General features: G+C 49.0%; 2 protein-coding genes across 3 annotated transcripts in view; both read left to right on the top strand.

The window, feature by feature from the left end:
- LOC123849002 (epididymis-specific alpha-mannosidase) overlaps nucleotides 1–13921 on the top strand; it is a 93827-nt gene extending 79906 nt beyond the window's left edge. The window contains exons 21-22 of the mRNA XM_064581876.1: nucleotides 12243–12295; nucleotides 13529–13921. Of these exons, the coding sequence (XP_064437946.1) occupies nucleotides 12243–12295; nucleotides 13529–13921 (446 nt within the window). The remainder of the gene's footprint in view (nucleotides 1–12242; nucleotides 12296–13528) is intronic.
- A 49-nt stretch (nucleotides 13922–13970) lies between these two features.
- The window catches only part of PPP2R2C (protein phosphatase 2 regulatory subunit Bgamma), a 134281-nt gene continuing 120496 nt past the window's right edge, over nucleotides 13971–27755 (top strand). Inside the window, exon 1 of one of the 2 annotated variants that reach the window (XM_045881515.3) lies at nucleotides 13971–14180. In XM_045881515.3, coding sequence (XP_045737471.1) covers nucleotides 14111–14180 — 70 coding nt within the window. In that variant the 5' untranslated portion in view covers nucleotides 13971–14110. The other variant, XM_045881516.2, reaches the window with a different exon arrangement.

The following is a 27755-nucleotide window of genomic DNA, read 5'->3' on the forward strand; positions in this document are numbered from 1 at the left end:
ACAATCCATAATAAGGAGAAAAGTCGATCAATTGAAAACTGATCCAGAATGAACATAGATGTTAAAAATTAGCTGACAAGGATGCCAAACCAGTTATTATAACCGTATTCCATATGTTCAAGAAGTTAGAGGACAAGTGGAATATACAATGGACATAGAAGATGTAAGAAAGACCTAAATCAAACTCTGATAGATGAAAACTAAAGTGTCTGAGATGAAAAACAGACTGTGGGGGACAAACAGCAGAGTAGATGTTGCAGAAGAGTAGGTTAGTTAACAAGAAGACAGAAATAGAAATTTCCCAAAAAGAAACATAGAGTAGAAAGACAATTATGATAATAATTTGAAAGAGGGACAGAGCCTTGGCAAACTGTGAGATGAGGTCAAGAGGCCTAATAAATGTGTAATTGGAGTCTCTGAAAAAGAGGAGGAAGAGGAACAGGAAAATATCTGAGGAAATGATGGCTGAAATTTTCCAAATTTGATGAAAACTATGCCCTCACAGATATAAAGATTTCAGGGAACCCCAGTACAACAAAAATGAAGAAAACCACGCTAAGGCATATTGCAATTTAATTGCTCAAAATCAGCAATAAAGAGAAAATCTTAAAATAGCCAGAAGGGAGGACATGTTACTACAGAGAAACAGGATAAGGATTACAGCATATTTCATGTAAGAAGCAATGCAAGTGAGAAGGCAGTGGAGCAATGGCTTTAAAACATTGTATTGATTTTTTTTTTAACTGTCAACTTAGAATTCATGACCAGAAGAAAAGTCTTTCAAAAGTAAAAGCAAAATAAAGACTTCTCAGACATATAAAAACTAAAAGAATTTACCTCTAGAAAATCCTAAGTATAAGAAAGGTTAAAGGGTGTCCTTCAAACAGAAGGAAAAATGATACTAGATGGAAATATGGATCTCCACAAAGGAGTGAAGAGCATTACCACCTGACATGGTAACTGCACAGGTAAATACATATTTTCTCTTATTATTTTAGTCTCTTTAAAATATAATTGGCTCTTGAAACAAAAATAATAACCATGTAATAGGAGGTTTATTACGTATGTAAAAATAAAATATATGACAGCAATAGCAAAAATGCTGGGAGGGGAGAAAATGGAAGTACAGTATTGTAAGTAAATATAACTACCTTAAACTATATGTGAAGTGGTATTATATCACTTGAAGGTAGTCTGTGATGTTAAAGATGTATACTACAAGCCTTAAAGCAACTACTAAAATAATAAAACAAAAAAATTATAGCTAATAAGCCACAGAGTAGATAAAATGAAATCATTAAAAATGCTCAATTAATCCCAAAGAAGGCCAAAAAAAAAAAAAAAAAAAGAGGAAGAAGGGAACAAAGAAAAGATGGAACAAATGGAAGACAAATATCAAGATGGTAGATTTAAACCTAACCACATCAATAATCACATTAAATGGCAGTGGTCTAAATATCCTAATTAAGAGGCAGAAATGATCAGATTGGATGAAAAAGTAAGACCCAAATATAGGCAACCCAATCTAAATGTAAATACAGAAATAGATTAAATGTAAAACAATGAAAAAGATATACTGTACTGGTTAAATGAAAGCTGCAGTGGTTATGTTAATCTCAAAGTAGACTTGCAGTAAAAAATATTACAAGGGTCAAAAAAAGTAATTTCATATGATAAAGAGAATGTAACAGTCTTAATGTTTATGCATCTAATAACAGATCTTTTTTTTTTTTAAAGATTTTATTTATTTGACAGAGAGAGATACAGCGAGAGGAGGAACACAAGCAGGGGGAGCGGGAGAGGGAGAAGCAGGCTTCCCGCAGAGCAAGGAGCCCGATGCGGGGCTCGATCCCAGGACCCCGGGACCATGACCTGAGCCGAAGTCAGACGCTTAACGACTGAGCCACCCAGGCGCCCCTAATAACAGATCTTTAAAATACACAAAGCAAAAACTGATAGAACTACAAGGAGAAATAGATGGATCCATAATTATGGTTGGAGATTCAATAATCCTCTTTTAATAATTAATAAAAAGAGTAGAACAAAAATGTTAAGGAAATAAGAGACATGAAAAACATTGTCAATCAACGATAACACTCCACCTGATAAGGGCAGAACACATATTCTTTTCAAGTATACACCACAGAAAATTTACTGAAATGATCATATTCTGGGCCACAAAACAAATTTTAATGACCATAAAGGGATTCAAGTCATAAAAAGTATGTTCTCTGCTACAATGGAATTAAATTAGAAAGCAATAACAAAAAGAGCTCAGGGAAATCTCCAAATATTTGGAAACTATGTAGCACGCTTCTATATAATGCATGCACCCAAGAAAAAATCAACAGGAAAATTAGAAAGAATTAATATGGATGAAAATGAAATTGTGATACAATCTGTGATATGTTGTTAAATAATATTTAGATGGGACTTCATAGCACCAAACATCTATATTGGGAAAAAAAGTTCTCCAGTCAATTATGCTAGTGTACATCTTAAGAAACTAGAAAAAGAAAATCAAATTAAATCTAAAGTCAGTGGGAAAAAAGGAAATAATAAAGATCAGAACACAAATTAATAAAATATAGAACAAATAGAGAAAATCAATGAAGCCAAAAGCTGATTCTTTGAGCTTTTTATTAATAAAATTGATAACCTCTTGCCAGACTGACCAGGATAAGAGAGAAGACAAGATTGCCAATATCAAGAATGAGAGGGTGACATCACTACAGATCCTAAAGATATTAAAATAATAATAGTAAGGGAAGAATACGAACAACTTTTTGCAAATAAATTCAACAACTTAGATGGAGTGCGTAAAGTTCTTGAACACACAAACTACCAAAACTTACTGAAGAAGAAAGAGATAGCCTGAGTAGTCCTAAACTATTAAAGAAATTGAATTTATAACTTAAAATCTTTCCACACACAAAAAACTTAAGGCCCAGATGGCTTCACTGATGAAGCCAAATATTTAAGAAATAAATAATACCAATCTACACAAATTCTTCCAGTAAATCAAAGAAGAGGGAATATGTCCCAAATTATTTTGCATGGCAGCATTACCCTGGTATCAAAACCAGATAAAGACCTTTTGAGAAAAGGAAACCACAGACGATTACCAATATCCCTTATGAACATCAACACAAAAATTCTTAAATCTAACCAAACAATTTAGAGAAAGGATAATACATCCTGACCAAGTGGGTATATCCCAGAAATGCGAGGTGGGTTTAACGTTTGAAAATTGATCAATGTAATTCACTATATTTACAACCTAAAAAACAAACAACAAACTATATAATCATTATAGTAGACATATAAGAGCATTTGATAAAACCTAATCTCTACTGATCAAACCTCTTAGCAAACTAGGAATAGAAGTGAACTTCTTCAACTTTTTGCAAAATATCTGTGAAAAACCTATAGACTTACTGGTGAAAGACTGAATGCTTTCCCTCTAAGACTGGGGGCAAGGCAAGGATGGCCATTCTCACCATGCTTGTTCAACATTGTACTGGAGGGTAAAGCCAGGGCAATAAAGCAAGAAAGAAATATAAAAGACATTCAGATTAAAAAGGAAGAAATAAAACCATCCTTATTCACAGACAACCTGATTGTATATAAAGAAATCCAATGGAACCTACAAAAAAGCTGCCAGAAATAATGAGTTTAGCAAGTTTACAGGATGTTCAGATCAATCAGAATTGAAAACCTTTAAATACCATTTAAAATATGAGCTATAGGGGAATAAATCTGACAACAGATGTGAAAAACCTACATACCATAAATTATAAATCGCTGATGAGAGAAATTAAAGAGCTAAATAAGTGGAGAGAGATACCATGTTCATATATTGGAAGACTCAATATTGTTCAGATGTCAGTTCTCCCCAAATAGATCTATAAATTCAACTCAATCCAATTGAAATCCCAACATGCTTCTCCCTTCCTTCCTTCCTTCCTTCCTTCCTTCCTTCCTTCCTTCCTTCCTTCCTTCCTTTCTTTTTCTTTAAAAACTGACAAACTGATGCTAGAATTCATATGGAAATGCAAAGATCCTAAGATAAGAAGAAGAATAAAGCCAGAGGATGAATATGATCTGATTTCAAGAAGTTGTTATAAAGCTCATTAATTGATACAGGGGATATTGGTGTCAAGATGGACAAGTAGATCTATGGAACAGAATAGAGAGTCCAGAAATAGATCCCCACATTTATGGCAGCTGATACAGCTCATTTTCACCAAAGGTGAAAAAGTAGTTCAGTGGAGAATATATAGACAATTGGTGCTAAAACAATTTGTGTGTGTGTGTGTGCGTAAAACTGAACTATACTTAAAAAAAAAAATGAACCATAGCTCTCATCAAATATAAGAACTAGTTCAAAATGGATCATAGACCAAAATTTAAAACCTAATTCCAGAAAACTAAGGAGTTGATGAACTTTTTCTTAAAGGACCATACAGTAAATATTTTAGACTTGTGGACATTATAATCTCTGTTGCAACTACACAAGTCTGCCATTATGATGTGAAAGTAGTCATAAAAAATACAGAAATGAATGGGTGTGGCTGTGTTCGAATAAAACTTTATATATAAATGTAGGCAGCTGATCTGTAGGTCATAATTTGCTGACATCTGTTGTAGAAGAAGATGTATAACAAAAATCTTCATGACCTTGAGTTAGTCAAAGACTTCTTGGATATGACCTCAAAGCAGGATCTGCAGAGAAAAAAAATTCATAAATTGGGCCTCATCAAAACTAAAAATGTCTCCTCCTTGAAACCATTAGGAGAATGAAAGACAAGCTGTAGCCTTGGGGAAAATTTTTGCAAAACATATATCTGATAAATGGCTTATATCTAGAATACATAAAAAATCCTCAAAAGTCAATAATAAGAAAACAAACAAGCTAAATAATAAATGGGGAAAATGTCTGAGGAGACACTTCACTAAAGATGATATACAGATGACATATGAACAGATGCACAACATCATTAGTCACTGGGGTAATGCAAATTTAAAAACCACAGTGAGATACCATCACATACCTATTAGAATGTCTAACATAACGAAGGCTGACTACACCAAATTTTGGTGAAGATGTGGAGGAACTGGAACTCTCATACACTGCTGATAGGAATACAAAATGTTATAACCACTCTGGAAACAGTTTGGAATATGATAGAAATCGTATTCTAAACTATTTCATAAAAACATAAAAAGAGGGAAAGATATATATACATATCTTATGACTATGTAGGGTCCACAATAGGACTACAAGAATGGTTTGAAGATAAAATTGTTAATGTAACTGACTCCTTTACCAGATTAAAGGCAAAAGAAATTTTATCATATCAATAGATACAACAAAACAAAGTGATTAGCCAAACAAAAAAACACTCACATTGGATAAATTTCAACACTCGTTGTTCTTAATAAACTCCCAGGAAGCTAGGGAGGATGAGAAAGGGTATCTATGAGAACCCAACAGTGAACAGTATTCATGGTGAAACTTTAAAAACATAGCTAGACCCACAACAAAGACGCCTACTATCACCACTTCCACTCAACCCTGCCTTATAGTGGAACCAGCTGGACCAGATAGCAAACGGGTGAGGAATGGCAAGAAAAAGCCAGAACTGTCTTTAATTGCAGATATGACTGGCTACGTAGAAAATCCAAGAGAATCTGCTTTCAGACTATTTAGAACCACATGACAGTTCAACAACACTGCTAGGTACAAGACAACCTACTAAAACCAGTACTACTCCTCTTGAACAGCAATACCAATGCTACATTGTTTAAAAGTAAACCCCATTCACAAAGGCAGTAAAATCTGTAAGCTACTTAAGACTAGGGGCACCTGGGTGGCTCAGTTGGTTAAGCGTCTGACTCTTGGTTTCAGTTTAGGTCGTGATCTCAGGGTTGCGAGATCAAGCCCTGCACTGGGCTCCGCACTGGGTGTGGAGTCTGCTTGAGATTCTCTCTCTCCCTCTCCCTCCTGCCCTCCCTCCCTGCCCTCTCTCTCTAAAGAAAAAGGTACTTAAGATGAAATCTTAGGAAAGGTGTACAAGCCCTTTACTGAGGTAGTGTAGAAGAGTGGTTCAGAGCAGGGCCTGCCTCCAACACGAAATGCCTGGTTTCAAATGCAGCCCAACTGTTTACTGGCTTGGGTCAATTACTCGATCACTCCATGCCTCGGTTTCCTTATTTGTAAAAATGAGACAGTAATAAAATCTACCTCATAAGGAAGTCAGAAAGGTTAACTGAGTTAAATATAAAGTGTTTACAACAGTGGCTGCACAAATAATACATATAAATGTTTGCTACTATTGTTACGAAAGAAAATACTGATAAATTTCACCACATCAAAATGAGCTACTTCTGTAGGAAAAGAGTACCGTAAATAAAGTTAGGAGAAGAGCAACAAATTATAAGCAAATGTTTGAAACACACACAAACAGAGGATAGGTAGTAAAAGTAGTATTTGAGGCTGCAGGAAATCAGTAAGAAAAAATTCAAGTAACCCAATGGAGACACGGGCAGAAAAAGAACAGGTAATTCACAGAAGAGGAAGTTGCAAAGGCTAAACAGAAAGATTCTCAACCTTACTAGTAATCAAGAAATGCAAATTAATCAGTCATCATAGATCAGCTCCCTCAACAACTTGACATGCATTTAAGTCAATTCCGAGTGTTAAAGGGAATGTGATATACTGGCGTAGGATCATAAATTGTTTCTTGATTTGGCAACATGTAGGAGGTTACAAATGTACAGACACCACAACCCAGTGGTGCCTGCCTCCAGGTGTCCCTCCTGGGAAACCCTCACACTTGGGTGTGAGGAAGTAGGTATAGTGATGTTACTGCAGCATTGTTTAAAATCCCGAAATGTTGGAAACAACCTAAATACCCATTAACATGGGTGGAGTGGGGTGGGAGAAATAATATATGGATTGTGGTCACCGGTATGCTGGTAAATGTTTAACAACCCACTGTCTAGGGAAAAAGCCTTAAATTGTAGCATTTGTCGATTTCCAGGATATGAATGCTTCCACCATGGCTGATTTCTAGCTACCACCGTGATATCGCTGAACGCAGAGTTGGGAAGAGATACACACACTCAGCTCCTGGTGAAGGTCCTCGGGGTAGCCTCCAAGACACCATTGTTTTCTTCCAGCATCTAAGATCAATGAAGGAACTAGGTAGAGCTGAAAAAATAATGCTTAGAAAAAAAGCAATCTGCAATATGGTATAATCAATAAGATCGTGTTTATATAAATTTTAAAATTACACAAAATGACATAATGCATGTATATGCATTAAAGAATAGAACATGGATGGGAAGAAAACAAAAATATGGAGATAGTGTTTGCCTTTGGAAAGAGACGGATACAGGAATGGACACAAAGAATTTCAGTGTTATCTCCACGGCTTTATTTCTTTTTAAAAAAAATTTTTTTTTTAAGATTTTATTTATTTATTTGCGAGAGAGACAATGAGAGACAGAGAGCATTAGAGGGAGGAGGGTCAGAGGGAGAAGCAGACTCCCCGCCGAGCAGGGAGCCCAATGCGGGACTCAATCCTGGGACTCCAGGATCATGACCTGAGCCAAAGGCAGTCACTTAACCAACTGAGCCACCCAGGTGCCCCTCCACGGCTTTATTTCTTAAATTAAAAGAGCTGAAGCAAATATGTCAGAATCTTAATATTGATTTCTTTTGAATCAATATTTAAAAGGGAGGGGTCTCTATTCAAAGTATCTCATTAATATAAATATAATGCAAAAATGAAGTATGATCATGATTATGTAAAAACAGAACTCCCTTGAAAGACCCTGGAAAGCCATCCAAGGGGGTTTTGGGTCATTGTGCTTGGATTCCAGACCATTGCTTTTCTATTGTCCTTTATTTCCACATTTTCTCTCCTAAGTGTGACTTCTACAGTGGCAGAAAGCCACCGAGCCCGTGAGTGTTGGGCTGGGTGACATGCATGCTGCCATCTCTATTTGATGGTTTTAGCACCTGTCAGAACTCTCCGCCAGCCTCCATCTGAGGCACTGTGACCAGCCTGGGGGTCTGGGGGGTGGGTTTTTTTTGACATTTTACTGTGAGAAGCTCCACCCTGGCACTGTTCCAGGAAGCCTCTCCAGGGTGAAATAGATGGTTCACAGTGGTGGGAAGCACCGAGAGACCACCTTGAAGCTCCACCCTGGGATCTGGGTGGTCACAGAGGGAAAGGTGGCAAGAAGGAGTTACATTAGTAGCAGTTAACATGGGTTGACTATCCAAGCTTTGGGTTCATAAGACCTGGGTAAGGCTTTACCATGGACTAGCTAGGTGACTTGGGAAAAGTGACCTGATGCCTGCTGTTGGTTTTGTTTCTGTTTTCATTTATAAAGTGAGTACTGTAGTAGATTGTATTATTGTGCAAGCTATTTGCAACCCCTCCTTGGGGGAGGATTGTCTTGTGTGCTCCATTGAGGTCACGTGGCCACGTGACCTACCACGTCCCTCCTTGCCCTGTTGAACTCATATGAGTGGTGGTTATGGGACTTACCTGGGGCAATGAAGCTATAAAAGCGAACTCACAGTTCTCATCTTTCCTTAGCCTCTGCCAGGAGCCCAGCCCATCCAGCTTTGGGGCTGTTCCACCAGCCTGGTCCCCAGAGTAAAGATGGTGAGGATCAGAGGTGCAGCCAAGTTCAGACGCACATGGAGCCTGAGTGACACAGACTCTGTCAGCTGCTGCATGTGGAAGATCATCCATTACTGCAATACCACCTAGACCATTTTGGCTGAGACAGGGTGCTCACGTTGGAGAAGGCGATAACGTAAGTGAAGTGCATAGCCACCATGTGGCGTATAAGGATGTCACAGTTGGGATAGGAGAAGTCATGCACAGCTATAAACAACCCACAAATCTTGGTGACCAAACATGTTGCATGTTTATTTCTCATGCACACTACACATCCTAGGGGGTCCCTGCCCTTCATAGTCAGTCAGAGATCCCAGCTGGTGGCGATTCTATCTTGATGGGTGCTTTTTTCAAGACCCTGAGTCAAGAGGGAAAAAAAGAATCTGGCAAACCACACCCAGGCTTGTAAAGCTCCAACTCAGGAGAGATGCAGGCCACTTCCCTATTTCACTGCCCAAAGCAGCTCTCACGACTATGCCCAATTTAAAAAGGGACAGGAGTGCAAATCCACCCCGTGCACAGGAGGCGGAAGTTGGGTACATGAGGTCAGCACTGAGACCTCCCTGGGGTCATTTGGGGAATGGTGGCTGGTGCTGGAGTTACCGTTCATCATAACCTTTAGGCTGACTCCAAATGGGGAAAAGTGGCATGTGGGACCACATTCTAGGCAGGGGACCGGCATGCACAAATGCAGTCTGGAAGGTGCCTGCCTTGCTGGGGACATTGCAGATGTTCAGGGAAGAGCATGGTGCACACAGAGAATTGGCCAGAGATGCAGTTTGGAGCTGTTCCGTGAAGACCTCTGGATATAGACATTAGCACGTGGCAGCTGGGAACCTAGAAACATGGTAAGCAGGAAAGTGAACAGGGTCAGCTTTCGGCCCACGTGAGGGAGGGGTGAATCCCTGAGTTCTGGTGGGGCGGTGAGGCTGGTGGGAGGAGGGGGGGTTTGTGAGCTCTGAGGGTGAGTCAGCAGGACTGGAAGTTCGACAGGACATGACGGCTTGAGGGGTGACGGGTGGAGGCTGACTCCTGTCCGTCCTGAGTGGGGATGAGGAGGAGGGCCAGTCTCAGCTGCCAGAGAGGATGGGAGTGCTGCACTGGAGGTGGTGAACCTCTAAAGTCACAGACAATGACAATACTTTGTTTCGGGAGGTTTGGGAGGAAGAGGACCCTCTTACCTCCTTGGTAAACTCTTTGACATCAGCTCAGCATGCATAGACCCCGTCGCCCTCAATCCCCCGCTGAGTACACACACCTGACAGAAGTGAGCAAAGGTGCATGCTGAGATGTAGCTCTAGTCATAACCTCCAAACTGAAAGCAAGCCAAGTGCCCATCCACAAGAGGAGATACCGCAGTGCATTTCCATGATGGAATATTAGGCAACAACGAAAAAATGAATAGATTAAAACCACAAATATGCCATGATGAGTGAGCCTCTGAAACAGAGTGTGGAACAAAACCAGATCCCCAAACACTCATGCTCTGTGGTTCTCTTTGCGGAAAGCCCCCCAGACAACAAAGTCACAGTGTTAGAAGTCAAGCTAGGGATCTCTGTGGGGTGGACAGAGTGGGTCATGAGGAGGTCTCCGGAGGATGGCGGGATCTTCTTTTCCTGACTGGGGTGGTGGTTAAACAAATGTTTGCTCCGTGATAGTTCAGTGAACTGCACATCTAACCTTTGTACGCTTTTCTGTACACAAACTAAACATCAGTTGAGATGAGTGGACTGAGACACAACATTTCAGGGACCACCAGAAGGGGCATAACTTGGTAAGCAGCCAAAAGGCAGAAGACGGTGGGGTCCTGGGAGCAGAGGGGAGTGGTGGGGCGGCCCTGCAGGGTGGAGGCTGCAGAGGGAGCTAAGGGAGGAGGCCAGCGACTCCACTGGTTCCAGGAACAGGAAAGTTGTTATTAACCCTGCTGAGACCAGTTTCCCTTTGGGGAGGTGGGGGGGGGGTGGGATGATGAGAAGAGACCAGGTTGGTGGAGGGCTCTAGCAGCGAGTGTGGGGGAGTGCGGAAGAGGAGATGGGGAATGCAGATGTGTCCTTTGGCACTCAGGTCTTGAAGGGGGAATGCACAATGTTGACAGCTAGAAGGGAATTCAGAGTCAGGTCTGTGTTTTATTTTATTTTTAATTTTTTTGAAGATTTTATTTATTCACTCGAGACACAGAGATACAGAGAGAAAGAGAGCATGAGCAGGGGGAGAGGCAGAAGGAGAGGGAGAAGCAGGCTCCCCGCCCAGCCAGGAGCCTGATGTGATGCAGGGCTCTATCCCAGGACCCCGGGATCATGACCTGAGCCGAAGGCAGATGCTTAACCATCTGAGCCACGCAGGCGCCCCCAGGTCCGTTTTTTAATGTGGAAAAAAGACCCAAGCAGGCTTTGCTGTGGGGAGCCCCCAGGGGGATTGCTGACAAATTTCACCTTATCCCAGAGGTCATCTCCACACCCACTTTGTACAGGAGACCCCCCTTACCACCCATCTCCATCCCTGCCTGACCTATATGTTATATGCTTACTTCGCCTTGTTGATCTTGCCCCGCTAGGGGGTCAACCCCATGGGAGTGGGGAGTTTTATCTGTTCTGTTGCCCATGTTAACCCTGTGCTGGGAATGTGCCTGCACACAGTAGAAACATTTGTCATGGACAAGTGAATGGGGAGGCAGACAGAGAGAGGCTGGTGATAGGAGGACCGAGGGGCAGGATCTGGAGCTCAGCCCTGTACTGAGGGGCCAGGGACATTTGGAGACACAAAGAGGAAGCAATGAATTGTACCAGGCTGAGTGCAGGTGGGGTGGGCGGGAGGTTGAGGGAAGGGCCTTGGTTCTGATTGGTGGGGTGCTTCAGGAGAAAAGAGGAGACAGTCTGGAGGAGCCTGGAGGAAGTCAGAGAAGACTGCACTGCTAGAAAGTGCAGAGGGGCTGATGTGTCCTGGGCCCCAGGAAGGTTGGAGATCACCAACTCCGGGGGTCCCCTGCTTGGCTCAGAAGCTGACAAAGGGGTGTGTTGTTGTGTTGGATCAGGCCAGAGTCGTTTCCACAGGGATCCAGGGCATCCTGGAATATGGGGTGGGTGCTTCCACAGAACTGACAGATGGGGATGATGGAGGGGTCTCCCTAAGATCAGAGAGGGGACAAGTCTCAGCATGATGATGGTAACAGCTACCATTCCAGAACACGGACGAGGCCAGGCCCCTACTGAGCAGGAACTGGCCTCACCAGCTCTGTGATCACGTCCATTTCACAGGCCAGGTTGTGTTTGCCGGCCCCCTCCCTGTCAGGACTTGAACCCAGCCCGTGGCTTCCAGAGCCTGAGGCTGTAGCCACTTTGCTACATGGAGCTAGAGGGGCGAGCAGGGTATGGACAGAGAGGGGCTGCTGGGCTCTGGATGTGAGGATCGGGCAGCCCAGGCATGAGGGAGAGAGCAGAATAGGCCAGGCTGCCGGGTGGGAGAGGACATGGACATCAGCCTCCTTCACAAGGAGGTGCAAGTGCACCCAGAGCACACCTGACCTGGGTTTACCTGGTCCAGGACTGAACCTGCCACACCTGTGCTCTGAGGTGGACATTGTGAACAAGCTGAGGGTGGGACACGTGTGTGGGGGGCATTCAGGAAGCAGGCGGTGGTGCTGGCAGAACCTCCAGGACTCCCAGGGCTCTAGCCCTTTCCATTACACCCAGCAGGGGCTGGGAGGGGGGGCGGACCTCCCCCTGGTCCATTCTGGGCATTCCGGTCCCATGAAAGCCCAGCTCTAGCTGCCAAACTCCCACTCCCCAGCAAGAAACCCCAGGCAGCGTCCACCTGCCCCAGTCTCCCTGACCCCATCCTCCTGCCCCTGCCTCTTCTGGATTCCCCGGCCCCCCTGCAGTTTGGAGTCCCCAGAAAACCGGCTGAAAGAAGCAGAGCCTCATAGAATTTTGGGACTGAGGGATCCCGGCTCCCTCTCCCACCTGGGGCTGAAGGCCCCTCAGCATTTCTTATCCCTCCCAGGCAGCCCCTGCCTTTCCTCCCCCTCCCTTTCCCAAGAGGTTTTGCTGAGCAGGTAGGAAGGTACTGGGGGTCCATCCTTCCCTCGCCCACCCTCTGAAGCCCCCAGTGCGACCTGTGCTCCCCGCAGGGAGTCGATCCCTCAGGTAAGCGGTTAGCTTGGACAAAAGAGGGGACTACTTTTTGAGGGTCTGCTCTGTGCCAGGCACTGTGTGCGATGCGGGGCCACGCTGGTGAAAAGGGAAGGGAGGCAGGGAGGGTCCTGTCTGCCAGAAGCCTTGGGTTTGGTGGAGAGGGAGACTGGCAGAGGGACCCGTTTTCCAGCCTGTTTTTGCAGTACACCCAGCGCTGTTTCTACACTTTATCTTTACCAGTAAGTAGAGAGATGAGCAAGAGACCAGATCATGGAGCTCTGCCTGGGGGAGTCCAACTACTCCAGGCAGCTCATCCAGAGTTTCCCCGCCCGGTCCGACCCCTCCCCTGCCCCCCCTCCCCAGCTTCTTCCCACGGGTCCAGTTTTGCGCTCCAGAAGGTCCTCTACTTGTCTGACCCACCCTCCTCTACCAACGAATGGGACCCTTGTCCGCCCTCCCTCCCCACTTCTGAAGTCTTCCAGGCTCCAGTGTGCCACCTTCAGCCGCCCCCATGCCCTCCCTGTCCTTCCGGTGGCGGTGCGCCCGCCCTACCTCTTCGACTCCCTCAATCCTTGGGCATCTCTTCCGTAATTCCGGCACCTGAGCGGCCAAGGTGCCCCCCAAAAGCTCAGCTGACCAGCGCCCCCCACCCCCAGGTGGCCATCTCCTTCCTCCCTCCCCCGCCCGCACACCCAGACACCAAAGGTGCCCACCCGCGGGGGCCGGAGCACCGCGGTGCCGCCCCTGCCGGGGCGCGGCTCCACCTGCAGGGCGCTGGGCGGCCGGCGCGCGGCGGGCGGTGCGGGCCGCGGGGGCGGAGGAGCGGGCGGCGCGAGGGAGGGGCCTGCGGAGCGGCGGCGGCGGCGGCGGCGGCCCCAGCCCGCGCAGCCCGGCTCGGCCCCGGCTCGGTCGGCGCAGCGCCGCGCGCGTCCCCTCCCGCCGCCGCGCAACCAGGCGCCCCGGCACCAGGCCGCCGCCGCCGCCGCCGCCGCCGGGCGCACGACGCAGCGCGCACTGGCCGGGATGCGCGCCCGGGCCCTGGCCCGCCCCCACCCGCGGCCGCCGCCCGCCCGCCGCGCGCTCGCTTGACCGCGGCGCCCGCCCCGCCGCCCCGCCCGTCCCCGGCCGCCCCCGGCCGCGATGCCCGCCCCCCGGGGCCCCGGCGGCCCGCGCCCCTGCTAGGCTGCGGCGGCATGGCCCGCGCGCCCGGCGCGACCTCTGCGGATTGCATCGGTGTGCGGCGGCGGGGCATGCCCAGGGCACCGGGCACGGCCTTCAATGGGCGAGGACACGGACACGCGGAAAATTAACCACAGCTTCCTGCGGGACCACAGCTATGTGACTGAAGGTAACGTACGTGTTGTCTGAGGCCCCCTCCGGCCGGCCGCGGCGTGGGGATGCCGTCGCACCGAATGCCCTCCGAAGGTTTGGACCGCGCGCTGTGTGTCGTGTCCCCCCACCCACCCACCTCACCCCACCCTACCCCACCCTGCCCCGGGGCCGGGAGGGGGGGAGCCCGAGGGCGCCGGCCTCCGCAGCCCAGCGCCCTCCTCCGCGCCGCCCTCCGGCAGGCAGCTTTCAGCCGCCAGGCCTGGTGGCATCCTGAATCAGCCCTGGCCGTCATTTGTAAAAAAGCCACTCCTGCGGCTAATGTGGTGAAGAAATCCGGGGAAATGTAGTGGCTTAGAATCCTGGGTTTGCTCTTTCAGCCCTGCCCGAAGCCCACAGAATTTTCTAGGCTGCCCACTCCCCGGAGAAGAAGAGGGACCCAGGGAAAAAAAAAAATCCAATGCCAGATTTTCCCCCTTCCCCCCAGAGGCTCGCTGTCCTGGGCCCCTCCTTGTGCCTCCAGAGGCAGGGGCCCCTCGTGGGTGGGAGAAGGCGGCCGTTTGGGTTTGGTCTTTTATTCCCAGTGAGTTATACTGAGACAGAAGGAGCTGGCCCCAAACTGTCAGAATTTTCCCAAAAAAGTGGGACATGCCATCCCAAACGCGCCCTGCATTTGAAATCCCCCAAACTGGCCTAACAGGCCCAAGCCCAACCCCCCCCCCCCCCCGAGGTGGTAGAATCCAGGTGGTCAGCGCTGATGGGCCAGTGACTTCCAAGGGTCCCTCTACTCCACCTTGCCCAGAGAATGGTGGGGGACAGCTCCCAAGCCGCAGCCAGGGGCCCGCGGAGCGAATCCTTGATTGAAGATGGGGACAGCTAGCCGCGGGGTGTCAGCATGCAGCAGTGGGGACACTTGGGCTGGAGACCTTCCAGGGTTAGGGTCTGGCTGCACCTTCCCTGGGGGCCGCTGAACTGGCCGCATCAGTGTTGGTGGGTTGGTAGCAAGAGGTCCCCTGGTGGGTGCCCCAGTGGGAGGGGCCCTGCGCACGGCGTTCCGCGGGGCTGGCGCGCGTGGGGGTCTGTGTCAGGGAACCTGTGTGGGCTTGGCGGCGGTGACTCGACTCCCGGGTGGTGTCCGCGGCTCTAGTGCCTGGCTCCGCCGGAAATGAGGCCAAGCGGTAGCCGGAGCCCTGCGGAGGCCGGGGAGCGCGGGGCCAGCGCGGGGCCAGCGCGGGGCCGGACCCGCGCGTCCAGTCCCGGAGAGCAGAGGCTGTTTGTGTAACCTGGGCGGAGGGATGCTGAGGGGTGGCGCTTTCCGCCCCCCGGAGGAGAACCGCTGAGTCACGCTTTGCTGATGGGGGGGAGGGGGCAGGGCTGCCTGGCTGGGTGAGGGCTCAGCCCCCAAGCTAGGGCTTTCAGGGGCCCAGGGAGCTGAAAGCGGCCCTTTGTGGCCTGCCTTGTTGAGGTTGAGGAAGAATCAGCCGTGAGCCGGGGTGTTTTTTCTGCTCGCAGGCTGCCGAGAGCGAGTGCAGAGGGTGAGAGAGGCCTCTGGGTTGTTGGCAGGTGCCCTAGTGGTCTGGCTCTGGCTGCGAGGAGATCTTGGCAGGGCATCCCTGTCTGGCTTTCTGCCCGAAGCCTCTGTTTTCTCATCTCTACGTTGAGGATGATGGGACGGGACGCAGGACCCTGTGATTAAAAGTAAAAAGCCCTATGCCTGACCCATAGTGGACATTTGCCAACCTTAATTCCTTCTTCATCCCACCCACTCCCTGGAGACGAAGAGGGATCCAGGAAAAAAAAATCCAGTGCCAGATCCCGCCCCCCCCAGCCCCCCAGAGGCTCGCTTTCCAGCTTTCTTCCAGAGATTTACCAGCTCTTAGCAGAGGAGAGCAAAGGGGAAGTGCATCGTTTGAGAAAGAAGTGATGTTTTTATTTCCTCTTCATTCATTTAACAAATATTTACTTGAACACCTACTATGTGCCAGTCACTGTTTCAGCCCTGGGGACTAGACAATGATTCTGCCCTTGGGCAGCCTATATTCTAGAAGGGAGCGCTGTGCTATTGAGGGGAAGCTCTTCTCACTAAGTCTTGGTTTCCCCATCTGTAGAGTGGAAGTGCATAGTACCATCCTGCCGACAGTTTCGGTCTTAGGGTTTCTGTGAGGGGCAGGTGGGATGGTGGATGAAGGGGCCACCTGGGAACTGTAAATTGTTAACTGACAGCTGAGGTATGTTGAACACCTGCCTGTGCTGGGGCCTCACACAAGGTCTCGCATACCCACAGTCCCATTTTATAGAAGAAACCGAGGCTTGACTTTCTCCACATCCCAAACTGAGTGCCGGTATGTGTAGGGCATAGGGCTCAGGGGCTGGGATGCAGAGACGAGCGAGATCGGAAATTCCTGTCCTCAGGGAGGGTAGGGTCTAGGAGAGGAAGCAATCACTGTAATTGTTAGAATTAGAATTATAGGAGATTTCTGGCCTCCGTGCATGAAAACAGACTTGCCCAGCGTTGCATCTTGCATTTTGTGCTCAGAGCGGGGTAGGTTGCAGAGTTGGATGTCAGTTAGACTTACGTTCAAATCCTGCTTCTGACTCTTCTCACGCTTTGTAATCTTGGACAAGTTATTAAACCTTTCTGAGCTTCACTTTCTCCCTTTGTAAAGGGAGAAATAATAATAACTTATCTCACGTTATTACTGTTGGGATGATCAGTGATTATGCTAATACAGAAAATACCCAGCACAGTGCTTGGTCTGTTGGAGGCATTTAATCGGTGGCACAGGTATAATTTATAAGGTTCCTGGAAGAACTTCATGAGCAGATAATGGATGCTGAGGTTTTGCAGAAGACCCAGGTGCACAAATATCTGTCCCACTTGGTCATTTGGCCCACAAACGCTCACTCACTACACCCCAGTGGCTCTGGTCTACTTCCTGTTCCTTAAGCAGGTCATTTTTTTTTTTCTTGCCTCACAGCATTTGTACTGGCTGTGTTCTCTATCTAGAATATCCCCCTCCTGCTCTTCTTATGGCTGACTCCTTCTCATCCTTTAGGTTTCAAGTTAAATGCCATCTTTGCCAGTGGGAGTCCTGCTGGAGTTCCTGAATCTCCTCTTGTAAAATCTCAAATACTTTGGGAAAAGTTTAGATTTTTGTTAGTCATTCACACCTTGGTATGAATTAGTCAGAGCAGCCCCCCCCCCCCCCCCAATCTTTAACTCCTGGCTCAGCTCAGCTGATAGAGTGTTGTTGTCATCACTAAGCATGGGTGCAGGCCACCTTGGGACACAGAGAACTTTGAAAGGTTGGGTGGGTGTTGGGGAGAGCAGTACAGCTGAGTCTCTCAAGACAGTAGAAGGACCTGGACCCTTGAGAGAGGGACCGCCAGGGGTAGGAGAGTGCCAGGAAGTCTCTGTGTGTTTAGATTTTTCTCAAGAGCCAGATATGGCCCAGGAAAGATGCTTCCTGGCTCTGTTCCCTTGCTGCAGCCACAGAGCTCAGCTTTGGGGTGAGTGAAGTGGGCATCTCTAGGCTAGTCTGGTCTACAAACCCCTTCCTCCCCCTTCCTGCAGCAGTGTTTACAGGCCTGTCCTCTGCTGGGTGTGGCTCTGGGCAGGCAGTGAGGGGTCAGATATGGGGGCTCACAGCCCAGGGGAGGTGGCAGTGGTCACTCCCAGGTGCCTGAAGGTGAAGGTGCTTGAGGGCACGCTTTCCTGCTAGGACCCCAGTCCCAGCTTTTCCTCCCGCGAGCATCTCAGACATGAACCTCTGTCATATACGCGTGCCTCTTGGATCCCCAGGAGGAAAGATGCCTCTGTTGCCCTGACCCCAATATGCTTGCCATTCTTGTGCATTCCACGTGATTTCAGAGCCATGTGCATATCCCCATGGATCGTGTGGCTGAGCAAATGAAGCAGGGGCTGGGACAAGGAGTTGGTAGGGTCAGGAGACTGTCGCAGGCCTGTCTGAACCCAACAGTGGGGTGGATTCCACGGCATGGAGTTGTCCTCATGTTTTGAACTAACTGCGTGGGGATCATGTCGGCCTTCTGCCCAGGCCTGGACCATACTGGAGAGGCGTGCTGTTTGTGGGAGACCAGTGTTCAGTTAAATTTGCCCCCCCCGTGGAGGGTATTGAGCCTGAGCTCCCCAACAGCCGACCCCTCACCCCACCAAGAGCATAGCGGTTCCCAGCCAGAGACCTGTGGCCATAGGCTGGGCCAGCTTGGCCCTGGGGTAGTGCATCCGTCTGGCAGTGATGGTTCTAGAACGGACACGGGAAGCTGTTCTGGGGCTTGAGTGGAAAGTAGAGCTGCAGGAAGTCAGTCTCTCTCGTGAAGGGACAGGGAAGCCCCGTTGTTGCCCGAAGCCACCTTGAGGCCACGAGGGGCGTAAGCCCTAAGCCAACAATGCTGTTGGTGCCCAGGCAGAGCATGAGTGGCATCGGGGACACTGTGACTCCCTGGGTTAACCGGGCCTGATGTCCACCCACCCCTGGGCTTCCCGTTCCGTGGGCTGGCACATTCCCTCACCAACAGCACCCTCTTTCCTGGTTATCCGGAAGACCAGGAGGCTCCCTTGTCACTCACGGCCAAGATCTGAGATCCCGGAAACCAAGAGGGAGTTTGATGTGTTCGCTTCCTGCTTGAGGAGTCCTCGGTGATGGCTTTCATTGTACTCAAGTCAGAGCTGCCTAGTTCTGGTTTCCCTTCCTCGGCTGTCCTGAGGAAGCATTTCCAGCTGGAAGAGAGATCCCGGGATCTGGTGTCGGGAGACCCCTGTTCTCGGTGGGGTCTGACTCTGGGCTTACCATCTTGGGCAGGTCACACAGTCTCTCAGGACCTTAGCGTCTTTAGATCACTTGAAACCAGGGACGTACCGTTGTTTGATGTGGTAACATGTCGTGAACCCCCCCACCCTGCTTCGTGGAAGGAACACTCTCCGTGAACTCATCACGCGAAATGGCTTGATGTGTGTAAACATGCCGGGCCCAGAGCCTGGGACCCAGTCAGTGTTTAATAACTGGTCTGCCAACAATCATGCGTGCTCCTTTGGGGTTAGAGTTAGAGTAGCCCTAAGAACCATCGTCAGACTGGCTAACCCCACCCCGTCCCCACTCCATGAGGAAGTGGAGGCTCAGAGGGGGTCCCTTGTGGTGCTGCCCTAAAGCCAGCCCAGGGGGACAGTAGGGAAAGCCAGCCTTTGGTTTGGAAAATCAAGCAGTGGACTGCTGGATCTCCACCTCTTCCTTCCACTTAAGAACATCACTTCCACGCGCAATCCTAGAGTTTCTCAAGCTCATGCTGTCTCCATTTTAGGGGTGGGGGCAGCGAAGGTGGCTGCAGGGGGGTGGGGGGCTCACTGCTGGATGTTCTCCGTTCAGCCACACCACCTCTGTGAGCCTCAGTCTCCTTGCCCTGCCTCCTGCCCTGGGTTGTCACATGGCCCAGAGGAGCAAAGGGCCCACGGACTCCAAAGGTCCACCTGTGTGGAGGGGTTCCTGTTGTTATCGGTTTCCCCAAACCACCGAATGGGCCAGCTCCCAGGCTGTAAGCAACATACTCGTTTATTTTTAATCAATCCTAACGGAAAGGTTGGTGCAGTCACGGGCTAGGCTTTCTCTCATTTTCTTTCTGCAAGATGGGAATCAGATTCTAATAAAATTTTTCCACATCATCTCCTGGTGGTTTTAACTTGCTACAGCTTTTGGTTTTTATCCTTGAAGACTGCAGAGCCAGGGGACGTTGTTGTAAGATGTGGTTGTAGGTCTGGAGAACGGGAAACGTGGCTGTGTGTCACCCCGGGTTTAATGACCAGGACTGGAGTCGCCATGGGGATGAAGGAGAAAGGACAGTATCCAGTCTGCCCCACAAAGATGCACATTGTTAGCAATTTGTGATAGTTCCTTCCAGTCTTTTTTTAATGCCCACGTCTGTGTTTAATAAAAGCTGTAATCGCTCCATATAAACCATGTCGAAGGCGACTTTTTAAATGAAGCATGAGCTTATAATAGAGTTTCCCAGTGCTTGGCTGGCTTCCTGGTTGTGCAACCCGTGCAGTCACATGGGGCTCCACACTCAGAAGGACCTGTTTTTGGTTTCGCGCTCTGCCGTAGCCATGTTGAAATTTTTATAATTTTATCTTCGAACTGCGTTTTGTAAGTCACGGCTGATGGGACAGTGGATCGGGCACTGAGCAGAGGTGACGCGCACAACACCTGTTTCAGCTGTTTTGTGTGGCTTCCATACACACTTACCTTGTGTGCACTTTTAGTGTTACTGAGCTCCTGCACGGTCTGTGCTCTTGCCCTGGATCAGTGTGCCCACGACCCTGTAGGCAGCAGTGGGTGCTGACAGCCTGGAGAAGCCACTCTGCTCCATGTGAACCAGATTTGGACGCAGAAAGGAGAAAGTGACATTCCAAGGAGCATGAGGGACCAAGGAACCCAGTTATCATACCCTCTTCCCCGTATTACGTCCTTGTGTGAACTAATCACTGATGCTGAACAGGATGACCCAGAAGGAAAGGAAAAGATGGGACAGCCATAGTCCTTCCCTTTCAACCCCTCTTCATCATGGCGCCAAGGGAGTGTGCAAGCATCTAAAAGTGAAATAAAACCAGATGAGCTGCTTGGGGTCGAGTCCCCACTGCCCTGTAAGAAGAAAGAACACGTGCCTATGGAAGCTACCAGATACAAATTGTGTATTTCAGTGATTCTGCATTCCAGTTAAATATTCTTATATTTGCATTTTAAACTGGAATTGCATAATAGAATGATGAGTGACAAAATTCATGCTAGCAATTAAAACTTTTATTCTTTTCTATTGGCACAAAGTGGCAAATAACACCATGGCAAGTCATGGGGAAAATGAAAGAGCGCTATATTTTAGTATCTTTTTTTTTTTTTAAGATTTTATTTATTTATTTGACAGAGAGAGAGAGACAGCGAGAGAGGGAACACAAGCAGGGGCAGAGGGAGAGGGAGAAGCAGACTCCCCGCGGAGCAGGGAGCCTGATGCAGGACTTGATCCCAGGACCCTGAGATCATGACCTGAGCCGAAGGCAGAGACTTAACAGCTGAGCCACCCAGGCGCCCCATATTTTAGTATCTTTAATGACGGTTTCCCCCTGCCTTTTTTTTTTTTTTTTTAAGATTTTATTTATTTATTTATTTGAGAGAAAGAGAGAGAAACAGCATGAGAGGGGAGAGGGTCTGAGGGAGAAGCTCCCGCTGAGCCGGGAGCCCGATGTGGGACTCGATCCCGGGACTCCGGGATCATGACCTGAGCCGAAGGCAGTCGCTTAACCAACTGAGCCACCCAGGCGCCCTCCCCCTGCTTTTTGAACAGGGTGCTCTGCATTTTCATTTTGCACTGGGCCCTACAAATGATAGAATTGGCTCTGCTTTGCTGTAGGGGCCAGGCTGGAATTCCAGGGGGAAAGGCCCCTTGGCCCGCCTCCCATCCCCTTTGGCTTTTGTGATTGGTGGAGATGTGAGACCTGTCACCCATTGGGCAACTTCTCCCTATTGGGCGGAGCTAAAGTGTTAAAGGTCCCTGCTCCTTGCCTACCCATTGGGCCCCTCACCCCGTGGGATGTTCCAAGGAGATGCCTATAGGGCTCTTATTGCAGATTGCAGCCTTTAGACCTCTCTCTCCCCACAGGCCCAAGGGGAGGAGCAGTAGACTAAGGGGTCCCTGGCTCCCCCTACCATTACCATTAATAAAGCAAAAAAAAAATTTTTTTTTTAAATTTCCCTCTTGTGCACCTTCCCTGTGTGGTCTCAAGTCCTAGCCAGGGGGAGGGGTGCCCAATTGGCAACCCCAGCGCCGCCCTCAGACTCCATCCTTCATTGGTTGCACACTATTCCTGTGATAGGTGTGCCATAGTCCACTTAATCACCCCCTGATTGTTGGATAACGAGGTGGCTCTTTTTCTCTTATAACTAACGCCGAGTGAACAAGCCCCTTCTGTGTACGAAGATACCCTACTCCCATCCCTCCCCCTAACTTTGGAATAATTTCTTACGAGAGAATCCTGTGCATGCAATTTTATGTAAAAATTGTGAGTGTGTTTAATGTTCTTGACACACATGCCAAATTATTCTCCAGAGAGTTTTTCTGTTTTACCACATGCTGATCAGCATTTGGTATCCCAATTCATTTGACCTCTGCAGCTATCATAGATGAAAAATATTTGTTTTAATTTATGTCTGAACACCAATGAGGTGGGACATTTTTTTTCCCTTTTGTTCAACAGACATTTACTGCTCCCCCTTATATGCCGGGGGGACATGAGATGCTGGACGTGCAGCATCGAGGAGCAAGTTCACTGCTGTCATTCATTCATTCATTCATTCAGTCGTTGGACAGTTATCTCTGGAGCTACCCCTGTGTTCTGGGCACAGAAGAAGCTCGTGTGCTGGGGCTGGGAGGGTGAGTGTGGGGTCAGAGCAGGGAGAGGAGAGAGCTCAGGCAGAACCTGAGGTTTGCCAACACCTAAAGGACAGAGAGTGAGAAGTCTGGGGCTCAGTTGGGGTAGTCACTCAGGTGGGAAGAGAACAGGAGGGCCGTGGAGTCCCAGGCCTGCCAGTCCAGCTAGGAAGGGGCAGGGGAGGGAAGAAGGATGGATGACCAGCACTAAATGCTGCCATATCGCCAGGTAGAACAGTATTGGAAAGCGTCTCTCAGGTCCCCTGTTTCAGCTGTTCACACCCACTTGGCACCCTGTCCCCTGGGGCTCTGCTTGGTGATGCTGTCTTTCCATGAGCCCCTGCGGGCTGTAGCCCTGTCTCCCCACTCAGGTCTCCCTGCTGGCACACAGAATAGTTTGCTCTCTATTCTCTGCTCTCCCACACAGCCCCTGCACCCCACTTCTCCAGTCTCACTGCCTCTGGGGCAAATACTCCAGGTCCTAGAAGGCACGTTTCGAGAGCTCTGTGCTCCTGGTTTCATTTTGTGGACGCGAGCCAGGCTGTGTTCTTGAGACACGGGCCTGTCTCTCCCAGGGTCTTGGATGCCACTGAGAGAGAGTGGCCTCCAGCAGAGTGCCCTGGGGAGTCCTGCTAGGTAAACCGGGCCCTGCAAGAGCGATGCGTCTGGCCACTGCTCTGGTGTGCAGCGGCCCTCGTGCAGAATGACCCATGTGGACTTCAGTATAAATAGTTATAAAACAAACGTAATAGCCGTTAATATGATTAACCATCTATTGAGTGCATACTATATGCCAGACGTGATGCTAAGTACCTCATCTTATTGGTTCCCAACAAAACCCAGTGTTGTATGCATTTTCCCCATTTTACAGGAGAGAAAGCTGAGGTTTGGGCACTGGCCCAGAGTCCCATGCATAAGGGGCAGAGCTGGGGTTTGAACACAGGCCATTTGCCTGCAGAACACACTCTCCTGACCTCCACCCTGCGTGGAGGGACCAACAGGGCAGGGACGGGAGATCTGTTGAGTTCTGATTAGGGGCCTGGCCTCGGAGGGTCTGGGATTTGAACCCAGGACTGCCTGGTGTGGTGCTCATGCTGAGCATGTGGCAATGCGTCTGTCATGTCCATGTGTGTGGTTAAAGGTGATTGAGATGGGCCAGGAGGAGGAGGGATCCCCTCCACTGCACAAGGTCGGGGGGCGTGGGGGGTGGGGCTGGGGGCTGGTCCCAGCTCTACAGAGGACAGGTGCTTTGGCACTGAAGGGAATGGCATTCTCCAGGTCAGGGAGCAGTGCCCTTTGGGACATGGCATTCTAGTACATTCCAGGCAGGAAGAACAGCATGTGGAAAGTGACATATGTTTGTCTCCTGACAGCGTCCGGGCTCCTCTGCCTGAGCCCAGGAAGCAGTTGCCAGGCAGCTCGGGGTGAAGGGCCCACCTGGGAGCCACTGTGCTGTCCTGGATGGGCCTTGCCTCCTTGTACAGTGGAGGCTATTGTCCTCCAGAATCCTGGGCTGAATGGCCCATTGAGGCAGAACAAAGGCAGCTCAGAGGTCCCGGCTGCCCCAAGCAGGGATAGGATGGCCAGCTCAGGCCCGGGGCTTCCTCTGGGCCCGTCCGGCCTCCTGCATTCTTCTGCCCCACGGAGATGGTGGCCCTGACACCTGGGGCTGCCAGTGCTGGAGGCTGGGACTTTGGCCCCTGGGGCTTGAGCTCTGGTCCTGGCCCAGTTGGCAGGTGCTTCAGCCTCAGAACCCGGTTCCCCACCTGTGAAGCAGCAGAGAACAGCCACCTGGGCTTTCTGTGAGTATTGGGTGAAATGATCTATATATTGGACATAAATCTCCAGAAAAGGCAGCTACTTACATTATCAGTATGAGCTTTTGGGTTTTTTTTTTTTTTTTCAATTTCAAAAAAGTTTTTTTTTTTTAAGATTTTATTTATTTATTTATCAGAGAGAGAGAGAGCGCGCACAAGCAGGGGGAGCAGCACGCAGAGGGAGAGGGAGAAGCAGGCTCCCCACTGAGCAAGGAGCCCGATGTGGGGCTCGATCCCAGGACCCTGGGATCATGACCTGAGCTGAAGGCAGACGCTTAACCAACTGAGCCACCCGGGCGTCCCTCAAAAAAGTTTTAATGAAACTTCCAAGTATGTACAAAAGTAGAGGAAACAGTACCTGGAATTGCTCCTCGCCCATGGCCTTGCTCCACCTGCTTTGAAGATTATGCCATGCCCCCTTCGTTAACTTTCCCCTCCTTCTGGCTGAAGAATTTTTTAAGCCAATTCAGGGCTCTGGTCCTCTCACCCCTCCCCCAGCAGGCCAGGGCACGTCTTACCTGACCAAGTGCCACCACCCGCCCTACCAGGATGAGCACTCATGCCTTCCCATACGAATTCTCGGCCATCCTGGCAAGGTCCCCACTTGTCTCAAAAATGCCTTTTTCTAGGGGCGCCTGGGTGGCTCAGTTGGTTAAGCGACTGCCTTCGGCTCAGGTCATGATCCTGGAGTCCCGGGATCGAGTCCCGCATCGGGCTCCCTGCTCGGCAGGGAGTCTGCTTCTCCCTCTGACCCTCCCCCCTCTCATGCTCTCTGTCTCTCATTCTCTCTCTCTCAAATAAATAAATAAAATCTTAAAAAAAAAAAAAAATGCCTTTTTCTAGTTACCGGGTTCAAACCAGGATCCCAAGTCCTGCACCTGCATGGGGGTGTTCTGTCTCCTAGGTCTTTCCTGTTTGAGAACAGACCACTGACTACGTAAGACATTTGCTACTCCTCTGGAAAGCTTAGTTTTACCCTCAGTGTCCCCAACCTGTGTCTGGCTCTCAATTGCCTTATGGGTCTAGAAGGTTGATGGGTGGTTGCCTGGATCCTGGGAGTCAGCCCTGGGGCGTGCCCCTCTGTCCTTCCAGGGTCCTCCTCACCCTTCATCAGCGGGGAGACCCTGGGCAGGTTGCTCAGGTGGTGCATGCATCTTCACCAAGACCTAGCCAGATGGCAGATTCATGAACAAGAGCAATGGTTTCTGTTGGAACCTGTTGAGTTTTGAGATTTGTTACATAGCAGTGGATAACTGGAATAGTCCTGGATTCCCAGATTGAATTCCCAGTCGTGCCCAGCTCCTTCTTCTGAGGCCCCTTGTCCAGCTACTGTACTCTCCTTGATTCTGTAGCTCTTCCAGAGCCTTCCAGGGACTTCCTTCTTGTGTGTGTTAGCCTGTGTCAATTTCTGTTCCTTATAACTGAAGGACCCTCATTCCCAGTCCCAGCCAGGAGACTCAGATCATAAGACAGGACTGGCACCCAGGCCTTTCTGAAACCCAGGACCCAGAGTCCTGTCCCATGAAAACATCAGTAGATACAGATATTGGACATGTCTGCTTTGTCTTACACAGCTCAGCACCTGCCACCCACCAGGTGCTGGATAAGTATGTGTTTGAGTGACCCAGTGGACAAATGCCATCCTTGTGCCTGCCCACACCCCTGGGCACAAATAGTCTTCTCTTTGCACAGTTCGGATATGTGCAGATTTCAGTGCCCACAGTCCTGTTAAATCACGCCAGACCTGCAGCGGCGTCGATCAGACTTGAGCTACCAAGGTGCGGTGACTCTGAGGAGCGGCATAAAGCACGGACGTTGCCGCTCTTTTTTCAGCACGCGGATCACTCGAAATGACAGGTGCACGTCGTGGACTGTCCCCAGGTCAGTTCTTTCAGTGTCTGCCGTTGGCTGGCCACTGCCCATGTTATCGTCGTGCACAGACAGCAGAGCACCTGGTGGTGCCACCCCCTCGCCTGCCCGTGTGACGCTTTACAAAAATGGAAAACCAAGAAGAGGGGATTGGCCAACAGAGATGATGGTCAGCAGGGGAGCGAAGGTGGCCATGCAGGAGGAGAGGTGTGAGCGGAATGTGGGCGGAGTTAGAGAGGAAGTTGCCGACCCCTGCGTGCAGCGGGGGGGACTGGGGGCACGGAGTGCGGGAGAACTTACCCCAGAAGACGTTTCCCGGTGCTGAAAGTGCCCGGGGTAAAATCTTGGGAGCTGACCTGAGCTTGGGAAGACGGGTCAGCGGAAGCAGCATCATCTGAACGACCCTCTGTACGTTTGTTTTTTACAAAAAAAAGAAAACACTTGAATTCTCTATGTTTCTGAGGTTTTAAGTTACCATACTAAATAAATACTGGTTTTGCTATTTTTTATTTCTTTATACACTTAAAACCATCAATAAGAGAATTTTCAAAGACTTAAGCATTTTTTTTTAAGTCACTGAACATTGGGGCGCCTGGGGGGGTACAGTCGGTGGAGCATCCGACTCTTGGTTTTGGCTCAGGTCATGACCTCAAGGTCGTGAGTTTGAGCCCCGTGTTGGGGTTCATGCTCAGCACGGAGTCTGCTTGAGATTCTCTCTCCCTCTGCCTCTCCTCTGTGCTCATGTGCACACACTCTCTCCACCTCTCTCTCTCTCTAAATAAATAAAATATTGAAAAAAATAGAGTCACAGGATATGTGTAATTTCCAGGTTGATCATTAAGATCACTTTGAATGATCTGGGCGTGCACAGTCATGTTTGTGCTCCCCCAAACTGAGCACTCCCTTTTCTCATTCCAAATGGGCAGCCTCTATACTGCAGGCCCTTCCACAGTGATCTTCTAAACCCTGGCTGAAGGATTGCAGTCAGTAGTCTCCTTAATTGAAGGCAACGACTCAAGAATATTAAATAATGCAAATCCCTCGCTGTGGAAATGGCCAGGCAGCCCATGGATCACTGTGGGAGGGACACACAGCTTCCCTCCACTGCTCACCGCACAGACCTCCAGCCAGCCCGTCTGCTTTGGGAACAATCCATCAAGGAATGAACTGGCTGAAGGAGTCAGAGGCTGAACGACAGTGACTCCTACATCAGGTTTCAATGTGAAAGGTGATAAAAACAACCCGGAATATTTTATAGCCCCAAGGAGGTAAGGCTCTTTATTGAAGCTGTGCAAATATAATCCATCATCATAATGTGTCCCTCTCGTCAGACTGTGGGAGCTAAGTTTCATGTATGTTAAGATGCTCCTTGCAAGAAGATTTTAATCTTATTTTTCTATTTATTTATTTTTTATTTTTATTTATTTATTTTTTAAAGATTTTATTTATTTATTTGAGAGAGCGAGAATGAGAGA

Source organism: Mirounga angustirostris, unplaced genomic scaffold, assembly GCF_029215605.1.
Source record: "Mirounga angustirostris isolate CCGP_5_RB_7025 unplaced genomic scaffold, mMirAng1.0.hap1 SCAF_2, whole genome shotgun sequence".
Classification (NCBI taxonomy): Eukaryota; Metazoa; Chordata; class Mammalia; order Carnivora; family Phocidae; genus Mirounga; species Mirounga angustirostris.